General features: G+C 41.1%; 1 protein-coding gene across 1 annotated transcript in view; it reads left to right on the forward strand.

The window, feature by feature from the left end:
- The window catches only part of ccdc3a (coiled-coil domain containing 3a), a 73,919-nt gene extending 60,386 nt beyond the window's left edge, over positions 1–13,533 (forward strand). The window contains exon 3 of the mRNA XM_072241429.1: positions 9,753–13,533. Within this exon, the coding sequence (XP_072097530.1) occupies positions 9,753–10,019 (267 nt within the window). The 3' untranslated portion in view covers positions 10,020–13,533. The remainder of the gene's footprint in view (positions 1–9,752) is intronic.
- The last annotated feature ends 720 nt before the right edge of the window (positions 13,534–14,253 follow it).

Consider the following 14,253-nt stretch of genomic DNA (forward strand, 5'->3'; position numbering starts at 1 on the left):
GAGTCTCAGGAGCACCCCAGTCCAACCCCATGGCTTCCTGCCAGGGTTTGCTGATCACCAGTCAGTGACTCTTCCCCTCACAGACCTCACCTCGCTGTCCATCAGTCACTCCCTCCCCTCTCCCCATTGCTGTGCACAATTTGTGGGTGTTATTGACCATGACTAAGGTTACCCAGTCCAGGGTAACAGCTTGAATGAACTGCCTTCAGGTGATTAACAAGAACAGGTCATTAATGTAATTATGCATTCAGCATAAAGTTTGAGTTCATAAAATCTGCACTCATACCCCCTAGTGATTTTAATATTTGCTTGCTTGCCAATCGTTTTAATGGCATACTTAACCCTTGTGTGCATTGGGACAGAGCAGTCTGGCAAATCTGCTATGGAAGAATTGGAAATTCCTAGAATTCCCGGGAACGGCATAAACCCAAACAAAGATAAGACAATGGTAGTCAAGTTTCTGTCAGACAGCATGTTTTTTTTTATTTCTGAGCTTCAGACAAAGCTGTAGCCCAAGCTGTTACAATCCCTCCAGTGTTTTGCAATGCTGAAGGACTTTATCTGGGAAACCATGGTCTGTGGGTACAAGTACACGATGGACGCGTTTCAGGTGCTTATCAGCTTGGAATGGGAAAATCCCATCCTCTGCCACCAGATTCCTAAACCCATGAACACCACCTCAGTATTCCTCTTTCTCAATATTTATTTACTAATCCATTTTTAAAATATCAGCTGTATCCGTCACACGTACATCGAAACACACAGTGAAGTGCATTGCGTGTGTCAATGACCAGCGCAGTCGGAATGTGGGGTGCCGCGGTCGCCTAGCGGCTAGTGAGTTCAGTTCCGGCGCTGTCTGTAAGGAGGCTGTACGTTCCTCCCCGTCAACAGGTGGGATTCCTTCAGGTGCTCCAGTTTCCTTCCCCACAGCCCAAAGATGTACCGGTCAGTAGGTTAATTGGTCATTGTGAGTTGTCCTGCGATTTGGCTGGGGTTGATAAGTGGGTTGCTGGGAGGTGCGTTCACAGGCACTGGAGGGCCTGTCCTGTGCCGTATCTTTCAATAAATAGCGAACTGTGCTGGGCGCAGCTGGCAAGTGTCACCGTGCATGCCCACAACCTACCAACCCCGACCCGTACCCTTTGGAACACGCGGGGAAACTGGAACACCTGGAGGAAACTCATACAGTCATGAGGAGAACGTACAAACCCCTTACAGACAGCAGCGGGAATCGAAACCCGATCGCTGCCGCTGTAAAGCGATGGTGCACTAACCGCTACACTACCCCATGCTGCCCCTGTTGATTCTAACTTGACCTGGTCTCGTGTAATCGTTCGAGGACGGGATCACTGAAGTTTCTCTTTGTCTAACTGAAAAGTGAATCGACCAAAACTCTGGAATTCCAGGCCACATTCCCATTGTTCACCCCAAGGCAGCAGGCCAGGATTCCCAAGAGGCACTGTCCCATATCCCCGGCAGCTGAAGAACCCAAAGCATCTGATTATCGTGGTGTGCAAGGAGGGTGGTGATGTGTGAATCAGTTAACATTGTCAGTCCTCTCATTACTGACAACATCTGTGGTAAGAAAAAAATGAGTTAGTGACCTTGGGGAACACAATGTTCTTGAGAAAAAACTTCCAATCCTGCACCACAGTGGGACAGAAAAGGCAGGGCCATAAGGCAGAAATAGGCCATTCAGCCCATCGCATCTGCTCCGCCATTCCATCAATACTGATTTATTATCCCTCCCAACCCCACTCTCCCTGTAACCTTTGACATCCTTGCTGATCAGGAATCTAAAAACCTCCACTTTATATACCCAGTGGCTTTACCTCCACAGCCGACTGTGGCAGTGAAATCCACCACCATCCTCTGGCTAAAGAAATGAATTCTCATCTCTGATCTAAGGGTATGCCCTTATATTCCAAGGCTGTGCCCTCTGGTCCTAAACTGCGCCTAGCATATGCTCATAATGTGTTGGTCATTGACACAAAACAAAGGATTGAAGATTAGCTTTATCTGCCACATATACATTGGAACGTCACTGTTTGTTTCAATGTTTCTTATTTCACTGTATATTTCGATGTTTCGAAGTACATGTGACAAATAAAGATAATCTTTCTTTCTTTCTAATCAACCTCCTCATAGCTCTGAAAAAAATGCTCTCTTTCACATACCGGTCCAATTGCTTTTTGAAGACTCTCAATCAGTTTGTACCACCAAAGGTGTGAGCTTTTGATCAGGTATGTACAGCAGCCTCTCCTCCGCTGACCGTCTGCATTTACCACGGCCTCGGGAGAGCGACCAACATGATCAAGGACAGCTCCAACTCAGTCATCCTCTCCTCTCCTCCTTCCCACTGGGCAGAAGATACAAAAACCTGAAAGCAAGTACCACTCAAGGATAACTTCTATCCCTCTCTTAGCAGACTTTTGAATGGGCCACTTGTACAATATGTCCTAGTGTTCAAGCTTAGTATAAGCTGCTTCATCACTTGCCCTACCAGAAGCTGACTGGCCCAGTCACAGAATCGCTCATCTGTATAAGATGATGAGAGGCATTGATCGTGTGGATTGTCAGAGGCTTTTCCCCAGGGCTGAAATGGTTGCCACAAGAGGACACAGGTTTAAGGTGCCGGGGAGTAGGTACAGAGGAGATGTCAGGGGTAAGTTTTTACTCAGAGAGTGGTGAGTGCGTGGAATGGGCTGCCGGCAATGGTGGTGGAGGCGGATATGATACGGTCTTTTAAGAGACTTTTGGATAGGTACATGGAGCTTAGTAAAGTAAAAGGCTATGGGTAACCCTAGTAATTTCCAAGGGAGGGACATGTTTGGCACAACTTTGTGGGCCGAAGGGCCTGTGTTGTGCTGTAGGTTTTCTATGTTTCTATGTTCAGAAATCTGCTCAGGATCACAGAGGTTTTTTTCTAAAACTTGCAAAATTGAGTTCTGGTTTGCAGTGGTGAAGGAAATTGGTGCAATCTACAATGCTGTTGACACAGAGGAGTGTGTGTATCCCTGCCTGGCCTTAGATAATAAACGGAAGATCAGCTTGTACCTGACTCAGTCTGGGCTGCTGTGGGTGGTACAGGAAGGTTATAATGGACTGAAACGGGGAGACGGAAGACGTTCTGGGTAGACAGAGACTGCTCGCTGAGAGCAGCAACACACGGCCAGGATAAAGCGTATCAAGTACTTTGGGTGATTCCTGCAGGAACAAAATGGAGAAGAACAAGAGTAACACACAGAAAATGTTGGAGGAACTCAGCGGGACAGGCATCATCTATGGAGGGGAATAAACAATAGACATTTTTGGCCCTCATCAGAACCAGGAAGGAAGGGGGCAGAAGCCAGATAATAAAGTGGGGGAGGGGAATGGGCGCAAGCTGAAGAGTCGGAGAGCAGCAGAGGTCATAGGGGAGGGGGCGGTCTCATTGAACTCCTGGTGTTTGAAATAAATACAAAAATCATTTTAATAGCATTGATTTGGCCAATCAATGATAGAGACAATGGGGACCACTTAGTAATCAGATGTTTAACCTGATTAATTAATAGTAAAAGGTTGAAGTTGAATAGATCCTTATGTCTCTTAGTAATTTTAACTCCTAGATAAGTAAAATAGTCAGTAGTCACTCTAAATGGAGAATTTCTATAAGTGGGAACCCGCATATTTAATGAAAAAAGTTCACTCTTACCTAGATTCAGTTTATAACCAGAAAAGCTACTAAACTGAGCAAGCAAAGTTAATACCGCCGGAATAGATTTTCCTGGGTTAGAAATATATAATAGTAGATCATCTGCATATAGTGATAATTTATGTGTCTCATTTCCACGGGTAATGCCAAATATATTAGGGAAGTCACGAATAGCAATAGCTGGCGGTTCCAAAGCAATATCAAATAGTAGTGGACTCAGAGGACAGCCCTGCCTAGTAGCACGGGATAGATGAAAAAGAGGGGATCTTTGATTGTTTGTAAATACCGAAGCCAAAGGGGTGAGATATATCAGTCTAATCCAAGATATAAATATCGAACCGAAATTAAATTTCTCAAGGGTGTTAAATAAATATGTCCATTCAACTCTGTCAAAAGCTTTCTCAGCGTCCAATGAAATAACACATTCTGGAATTTTGGGTGAGGGCGTATAAACAATATTCATTAATCTCCTAATATTAAAAGAAGAGTAATGATTTTTCATAAATCCATTCTGATCAGCAGAAATAATTTGAGGTAATACATTCTCCAATCTCATTGCCAATATTTTAGAAAAAATCTGAGAATCCACATTCAGCAAAGATATAGGACTATAAGATGCACATTCAGAAGGATCCTTATCTTTTTTAAGAATTAGGGAAATAGAAGCTCGATAAAAAGATTTACCTGTAGATACTGCATCCCCAAAAACACTACATAGCCAAGGGGTCAGTGCAGTAGAGAAAAATTTTAAAAATTCTACTGTATATCTGCTTTACCTGAGTTCATCGAAAAAATAGCGTTCTTTATTTCCTCTACTGTAATAGGTACATCTAGTTTTGAACGTCCATTAGATGATAATTTTGGAATATTCAATTTCTTAAAAAATTCATGTATTATAGTAGAGTCATCAGGAAATTCTGATTGATATAAGGAGGTGTAAAATTCTTGAAAGCATTTATTCATCTCGTCATGGTCAACTGTCAAAGTGCCATCTTGTTTACGAATCTGAAGAATCTGTCACTTAACTGAGGCCGATTTCAATTGATTAGCCAATAGTTTCCCAGTTTTATCACCATGTATATAGAATTGACTTTTAGTTTTGATTAATTGACTTTCAATCAAAAATGATAATAAGAGATTATGTTCCATTTGAAGTTCAACTCTCTGTTTATAAAGTTCCTGATTAGGGACTATAGAATATTTCTTGTCAACTTCTTTAATCTTGTCAACCAGTTTAAGTATTTCATTATTAGTTTGCTTTTTTAATCCAGCAGTATATGAAATAATCTGTCCACGAATATATGCTCTCAAAGTATCCCATAGTGTCCCACTGGAAATATCCTCTGTAGAATTCATTGTAAAGAAAAAATTAATCTGTTCCTCAATAAACATAACAAAATCCGAGTCTTGAAGCAAAGTGGTATTAAATCGCCATTGTCTAGAATTTTTGATACTATTGATTCTAAAATTTCCTCTTATAAATGGCAAAATAAAAATCCCAGATTAAGTAAAAAATACTTACGGAAATCCAAGAAAGATGGTGGTTTAGCACTGCCTAACCTAAGATTTTATTATTGGGCAATTAATATTCAATATTTAATATTTTGGACATAAGATTGGAATATAACTCCAAGCCCATATTGGGTAAACCTTGAAGGCCACTCTATACAAGGGTTTTCTTTAGCTTCCATTTTAGAAACTTCACTTCCTTTTGTACTATCTAAATTGAATAAACAAATGTTTAACCCTATAGTTAAACATGCATTGCGTATATGGTTTCAATTTCGTAAATTTTTTGGCCTGTATGAATTTATGTTATCAAGTCCTATTATATCTAATTTCTTTTTTCAACCCTCGGTTATGGACCAAGTCTTTTTGATATGGAAAATGAAAGGTATAATATGTTTTCGTGACTTATTTCTGGATAACTGTTTTATGTCTTTTGAGCAGTTATCTAAGAAATTTGATTGCCTAGATCCCATTTTTTAAAATACTTACAAATAAGAAATTTTAAAAATACTACGTTGCCTACTTTCCGACTTCAAAACCTACTGATATTATTGATAAAATTTTAGGTTTAAACCCTTTTCAGAAGGGATTAATAGCAATTATCTATGATATAATTATGAAATTACAGCCAGGTATATCTGATAAAATTAAAAATGAATGGGAAAGGGAACTTCAACTTTGTCTACCTATAGAGAAATGGGATAAAATTTTTCAATTAGTTAGTACTTCTTCTATATGTGCTAAACATACATTAATACAATTTAAAGTAGTACATAGAGCCCATATGTCCAAAGATAAATTAGCCTGTTTCTATTCCCATATAAACCCTACTTGTGATAGATGTCACCCTGAGGTAGTTTCTTTAACTCATATGTTTTGGTCCTGTCCTCTTTTGGAAAAATATTGGAAAGATATTTTTGATATTATTTCAACAGTTCTATGTTTTGATTTAAAACCCCATCCTATTACGGCAATATTTGGATTGCCAGTGGTAGAACATAGATCTTCGTCTTCTTCAGCCTGTCAGATGATAGCATTTGTTACTTTAATGACCAGAAGGTCTATTTTGTTGAACTGGAAGGAAACCAATCCTCCTACTACATTCCAATGGTTTTCTCAAACCATATTAAGTTTAAATTCAGAAAAAATTAGAAGTGATATTTTTGATCCTTCGGTTAAATTTGAAGAAACTTTGGAAACTTTTTATGCAACATTTTCATATGATGTAATTTGACCTTTCCAAATCTTTTTTAACTTAAATTATATGAATAGAGGAGCGGAGTTGACGACATTACTGAACGTGTCTGATTCAAGATGTTGGTCTAGACCTGTTTTGTTCTGTTTCCTTTTGGGTTTTTTTTTTCTTTTTCTTTCGGGGGTTTTTCTTTGTTTATATAGTATATATAATTTTTCTTTTTATTTCTTTTTTTTCTTTATGACTGATTTCATTATGAGTTTGGAAGTCTATTATACCTATATTACTTAAAATCCTTTTTGTATATGCTTATTAAGATTATTCCAATCTCTTTGTATCAACTTTGTTACTGTGTTTATAATTTTGAAAATTAATCAAAAGATTTGAAAAGAACACCTGTTGAAGAGAAGATTTAAACTTCTTCATGGTAGATAAAGCTCGAAGAGACTTTGCAGTGGAGCAGCTAGCCATCTACCTCAAGTCTATTAAAAGAACCTGCTTCCACTGTCCTCTGCATACATCAGAGCCAAGGATGAAATGAAGAAAGAAATTCTCCTCATCTCTGCCTTATTTTTAATCAATAACCCTTAATTTGAGATTCTCCCACAAGAGAAAGAACCCTCCCCATATCTTCCTCCTCAAGACCTCCCAGAGCCTTTCATGCTTCGATCTTCTATGATACCAGAAGGTTAAATGTAAATATCTGTTTACCTACCCCAATATCTTAACCATTCAATTCACTTCTGATATTCCCCATCCCATCCCACCAGCCACAGACAAATTTCCACCCGCCCACCCAAGCATTCCAAGTAGAATTTCGTCATTTCTACACATTAGGCTTGCAATTCAATCAATTGACAGATTTTTAACATTGGAGCAGCACGAACAACGAATTGGCTTAAAGACAGAAACCAGAGATGTTAAATGATTGCGCTTCTTCCGCAGACCGGACAAAAGTGGTCAGAGCATTCCTAAACTTCAGGGACCACCATTGCTTCCTTTGATAAGTCAGTGACTCCGACTTGGTGAGGCTATCAGGTGTAGTTGGGTGGCAGCAGAGTTAGGTGGGGAGGTGGGCAGAGTGGAATGGTAGGGTGTGCGAGGGAGAATAAGTTACAGGGCCATACGATGGAGGATGGGACTAATGGGCAAGTGAGCATACATCCAATGGGCTGAATGGACACCCTTAATATCATGAGGAAAATTGACAATCCGGTACTTCGTTATTGTTGAATTAGCAGATTATATATAACCAGTTTATCAATTCTCAATTACCAATAGACCCAAGGACAGCTTCTACCCCACTGGTATATGACTCTTAAATGGATCTCTTGCACAATAAAGCCAAACCCTTGATCTCTCAATATACCTCATCACGGTCCTTGCATTTCATTTGTTTATCACTTTCTTTGTAAATATAACAGTTAAGTCCAAGCAAATTAAAATTTCTTACTTGAAATGTTTTGTGGTTAATGTTCATGGTGTACAGCTCAAGTGTTAACGGGTGAACTAAATTAAATCATGACTTCCCCAAGTGGGATTATAAATAAACATCAAATGTGTTGGAAAACCACAAGGCAGCCACCCTCTTTGTGACTCACCGGAAAGAGGAGAATATTCCATTTTATAATAACCATGTGTTAGCTCTGTTGAAGGAGTATATTATGGCCTAATACATTAAAGATGTGCATTTGTTGTTGAGCTATGATTTACAATGCTATTAATTTTGCTCACAAATCAAAACCTTAAAAATACTTGAAGCGCAAGATATTCATAACATTTCCTTTGCTCTGACTCATTCTGGCAGCCTCTATCTTGCTTCAGAATAACGGAATGAATTTGTAGACTAGAAATAAAATTTAACCATAGAACAGTTCGGCACTGAATAGGCCTATTGACCCACAGTCTGTGCCAAAATTTTAACTCATTCTAAAACCAATCTAACCCTTCCCTCCTACAGAGCCCTCTGTTTCTCTATTATCCATGTGTCTATCTAACAGTTTCTTAAATGCTCCACTGTTTCTGCCTCTACCTCCACCCCTGGCAGGGCGTTCCACACACCCTCCGCTCTCCATCATAAACCAGGCGTACATTCAGGAATGGATGGCATACAAAAGAAAGCTTTTCACTGCGCCCCTGTAAATGTGACAATAGTAAACCAATTGATTTGCCCTTCCTACAGATCATTTCTGCACTTCAGTACGTTTGAGGTAGCAAAAGGGATAAGTGATAACAGAATGGAGTGTTACAGTTACAGCGAAAGGGCAGTACAGGCAAACAATAAGGTGCAAGGCCATAACGAGGTAGATTGTGAGGTCAAGAGTCCATCTTATCAGCTCAGGGGACTGTTACGTATTGCAGAGTGCAAGATCGACAATGGAGTGGTATGATTAAATGTCATTTTTACTGAGGCATGTGAGTAATGTTACACGCCGGACAGCTCACAATGCAGGAGCGACGAATCAGGCTCGCTGAGACAAAAAGACACGCGCATTCGAAAACCTCATGGTGTAGGAAGCTCGGTCAATTCACTGCGCCAGCAGTAGGCCGCAACTGCATTTGTCACATTCTCACAATCGATCTGATACGAGGGCAGGCACCACTTACATGAACAGGAGCTGCACATCGTACCAAATATACACACATACAGTAAGAATTAGAATCAATTGAGGCAGTGAAAAGCTTGTTTTATACACTGCTCGTACAGATAAATCATCACACAGTGCATCGAGGTGATCAAGGCAAAATAATAACCGAATGCAGAATAAAATGTAACAGCTACAGAGAAAGTGCAGTGCAGGTAGACAATAAGCTGCGATTATAACGAGGTAGATTATGAGGTCAAGAGCCCATGAGCAAGTTCAAGTTCAAGTTTGTTGTAATTCAACCATACCATCAAACTAGACAACATTCCTTCGGACCAAGGTGCACAACACAGCACATATAACTCACACACATAACACATGAAGTAATATTACTATAGATAAATTAACAACTAATAAGGTGCATATATGATACAAGTTAAAAAGTAAAGAGTAAAAGGCTACTGGCATTTCATACTGTTTGTGATGAGACCTGGGTGGTGGCAGGGAGTTCAGTTGTCTGACAGCCTGGGGGAAGAGGCCATTTTCCATCCTAACAGTTCTTCTGCTAGTGCAGTGGTATCTCCTGTGCAATGGTAGGGGGACAAAATGATGTTGGGTGGATGGGAGGGATCACTGACAATGCTAAGGGCCCTGCATTGTCTTTGCACTGTAGTTCCGCATCATATGAGTCAGTGATGATAAACCTGATTCTGTTTCTGCCCTGAAATCATTGAGAGAGGACAGACATTTACATTTGCTTCTCTTCCAGCTCATGTGCTCCACGGTGCAGAGGGCTCTCTTCGAGGAGGAAGACAGAGTGAAGAAGCTGATCAACAGGGTGGCCATGCTCGAGACTCGGAACAAGCAGCTGAAAGACAAGGTCAAGAGAGTGAAACGCGCCCTGCGGCAGGTGAAGAAGAAAAGCCGGCGCGTGGACCAGCTGAACAAAAAACTGTTGGAGAAATCATCAAACAGCGGCAGCCAGCACCCTCATTATGCCAAACCAGGCTCCAACATGGCAATTCTGAAAGGTTAACACACAGGAAGTGCGAAATGCCTCTGAAAGAATCAAAGTTTTTCTTTTTTCGTTCGTCTTGTGATTTCCACCGAGCTAACACAGGAAGTGCTGGGCATTCCAGTTAGCAGAGTCACTACCCTTCAGTGAAGCCCACTAGACCACTGGGTCCCTCTCCCCACCCATTTATGAATAGTTTTATAGTCTCATTGCTTTAAGGAGAGGGAAGATGAAAAATCTTACTGCGCACATTATTAATCGTTACATAGAACTTAGAGCATTGAACATCACAGCATAGTACAGGCCATTTGGCCCATGGCGTTGTGCCAGTCTTTTAACACATTTCCAGATCAATCTAACTCTTCCTTCCCACATAGCCCTCCATTTTTCTCTCATCATGTGCCTATCTATCAGTCTCTTAAATGTCCTGATGTATTTGACTTTACCACCAGCCCTGGCAGCACATCCTTGCACTTGCCATTTTCTGTGTAACAAAATCTGACCTCCCCTCTATACATCCCCTTCCAATCACCTTAAAGTTACGCTCCCTTGTATTAGCCGTTCCACCATGGGGGAAAAGTTGCTGGCTGAACATTCTATCAATGCCTATCTTCATCTTATACACCTCTATCAAGTCACCTCTCATCCTCCTACGCTCCAAGGAGAAAAGCCCTAGTTGATTCAATCTATCGTCATAAGATATGCTCTGAAATCCAGACAGCATCCTGGTGAATCTTCTCTGCACTCTCTCTAAAGCTTCCACATCTTCCTATAATGAGGGGACCAGAACTGAACACGATACTCCAGGTGTATTCTAAGCTACAACATTACCTTACAGCTCTTGAACTCAATCCACTGACTAATGAAGATCAACACACCACACACCTTCCTAACCACCCTATCAACTTGAGTGGCAACTACTCCAATATCAATCTAACCTTTCCCTCCCCAATAGCCCTCCATTTTTCTTTCATCCGTGTGGCATTAAGCATTCCTTGCTTTAGGAGCAGTATTTCCTTTCGAGTTGTCTATGTCACCATAGTTAGCAGAAGGATTGCTGGTACAAATGTCCTGACAATATCTATAGTCTTCAGTGCTCTCCTTTGTGGAATCTTTGTGTGGACAATTGGATGACCGGTGTTCTGCAGGAAGTGTGACATTTCTCCAGTCGAAAATTCTTGTAAACCTCTGCAACACATTTACAACAAATATAACTTCTGAAAACACTTTGTATCTGAGAAATTACCTTGCACCGTGTCACCAAGTAAACCATTTGGAAATCACATTCTGCACTTGTTTCCTCAGCCGTTGTCTATATATTTCAATAAAAATGTATACTTTGCTAATTATTCTGTTTCTGATGATGAGTTACAAAGTTTATTGTCCCAGTTTTGTAGAACAGGAACAGAATCTCTGGCCCACAATATCTGCACTGAACATGACGCTAAATTAAACTAAATCCTTTCTGCCTACTCATGATGCACATCCCTCCACTCCCCACATGTCCATGTGTCTGTCTAACAGTCTCTAAAACACCACTACTCCGTCTGCACCACTCAGAATGCTGGAGGAACTCGGCAGGTCAGGCAGCATCTATGGAGGGGAATAAACAGTCGACGTTTCTGGCTGAGACCATCAGGACCGGAAAGAAAGGAAGTTCATTGACCAAATAACAGGAACCACACTTCTAGACAGTATGTTCCAGATTCCAATCACTTCCTCAAATCCCCTCTAAACTTCTGGGCAATTTCTTTAAACCTTTTTCTCTTGGATTCAGACACTCTGTAATGGGGAAACATTTCTTACCGTCTATCTCACTCAGATGGGAAACAAAAGAAATCAAGTTCAGGTTCAAGTTTTTTGTCATTATTGTCATTTCATGAACGGAAAAAGTGAAAGGGATGGTGAAATGCTCTTCAATGTGCTTACCTGCTTGAAACTTAGTACTTTGTTTAATTTGTGTCCATGGATTTCCTCCAGTTGGCTCCTGACAAAGTATTACATGCATTAGGACTAATGTATCTCCCCTTTCACAGGAGACAAGCCACTGGGATCGTTTGCTCTGCATATTGTATTTTAGGGTTGGAACCACTACTGGAGGTCAAAGTTCAAAGTATTGAACATAAGAAGCACTCACAAGAGAAGTGTAAATGAAACATAAATTATATACAATTTTTACAAGAAAAAAATTAGAACAAAAATTTAAAATAAATATCTTTGAGTGCTCTGGCACCTCCATCAAAGTTAGAACAGTACAGCACAGTACAGGACTTTTGGCCCATGATGTTCTGCTGACTTTCTAAACTACTCTTAAGATCAATCTAACCCTTCCCTCCCATATATCCCTCCATTTTTCATTCATCCAAGTGCCTGTCTTAGAGTTTATTAAATATCCCGAATGTATCTAACTCCGCCAGCACCACCCCGGCAGTGCATTCCACACTCTCCGTGTATAAGAGCCTACCTCTGATATCCCCCTGTACTTCCTCCAATCACCTCAAGATTTTGCTCTCTCGTATTATCCATTGTCACCCTGGGAAAATGTCTCTGGCTATCCGCTCAATCTACGCCTTTTATCATCTTGTACAAATTTGATCAAACTGTTCAGACTATTTGCTTTGACAGCTGTGAAACTTTGCCGTTCTGTTGTGTGGTCTAACTGCATGCCTGGAGTCCCACAGCCCGTGCACTAGGATGCTGTGAGCATCAAAGGGTTGGTGTTGTGATACCTTCCCGGCAACGGCTCTGTCGGAGTCGGACCTCACTCAGAGTTCAACTGAGACTGACCTGTTTCCTGATTTCATGTCCGAGCCGTCCATGCCTTTGCTCTTGGTTTTCTAACTTAGTGTGGAATGAGGTGGTTATTTATAGAACTGCTGAATTCAAAGTAAAATAAAAATCAAATTTGCGTTTATTGTCATCTGCATAAGTCCATGTATGGACAGGCGCAATGAAAAACGTACTTGCAGCAGCATCACAAAAGCAGCATTTAAGGTGAGAGGGGGGAAAAGTTCAAGGGAGATGTGAGGGGCAGGTTTTTTTTACACTGAGAGTGTTGGATACCTGGGATGTGCTGCTTGGGGTGGTGGTGGAGGCAGATACATTAGGGACTTTTAAGAGACTTGTAGACAGGCATTTGAATGTAAATAAAATGGAGGGTTCTCGATCTTGTGAAGGTAGAAGGGATTTGTTTAGTTATCCATTTGATTACCAATTTACAAACAAGAGAAACTCTGCAGATGCTGGAAATCAAAGCAACACACACAAAATGCTGGAGGAACTCAGCAGGCCAGGCAGCATCTATGGAAAAGTGTAAACAGTCAACGTTTTGGGCTGAGACCCTCAGGACCTGATGAAGGGTCTCGGCCCTAAACTTTGACTGTTTACTCTTTTCCGTAGATGCTGACTGACCTGCTGATCTCCTCCAGCATTTTGTGTGTGTTAATTACTAAGTTAATTGGTTTGGCACAACATTATGGGCTGAAAGGCCTGTTTCTGTGCTGTACTGTTCTATGTTCTGTGTTTATTTGCAAGAAAATCATATATTAAAGATAAATTGTACACAGTTTACACAAAGAAATCTTGGACCTTATTATCTGCTGGTACTACACTTCCTCTGTAACTGTAAACAACAGGAATTCTGCAGATGCTGGAAATTCAAGCAACACACATAAAAGTTGCTGGTGAACGCAGCAGGCCAGGCAGCATCTCTAGGAAGAGGTGCAGTCGACGTTTCAGGCCGAGACCCTTCGTCAAGACTAACTGAAGGAAGAGTGAGTAAGGGATTTGAAAGTTGGAGGGGGAGGGCGAGATTCAAAATGATAGGAGAAGAAAGGAGGGGGAGGGATGGAGCCAAGAGCTGGACAGGTGATTGGCAAAAGGAATACGAGAGGATCATGGGACAGGAGGTCTGGGAAGAAAGACGGGGGGGGGGTGATCCAGAGGATGGACAACGGGTATATTCAGAGGGACAGAGGGAGAAAAAGGAGAGTGAGAGAAGGAATGTGTATATAAAAATAAGTAACAGATGGGGTAGGAGGGGGAGGTGGGCCTTAGCGGAAGTTAGAGAAGTCGATGTTCATGCCATCAGGTTGGAGGCTACCCAGACAGAATATAAGGTGTTGTTCCTCCAACCTGAGTGTGGCTTCATCTTTACAGTAGAGGAGGCCGTGGATAGACATGTCAGAATGGGAATGGGATGTGGAATTAAAATGTGTGGCCACTGGGAGATCCTGCTTTCTCTGGCGGACAGAGC

This window comes from Mobula birostris, chromosome 23 (genome assembly GCF_030028105.1).
Source record: "Mobula birostris isolate sMobBir1 chromosome 23, sMobBir1.hap1, whole genome shotgun sequence".
Classification (NCBI taxonomy): domain Eukaryota; kingdom Metazoa; phylum Chordata; class Chondrichthyes; order Myliobatiformes; family Myliobatidae; genus Mobula; species Mobula birostris.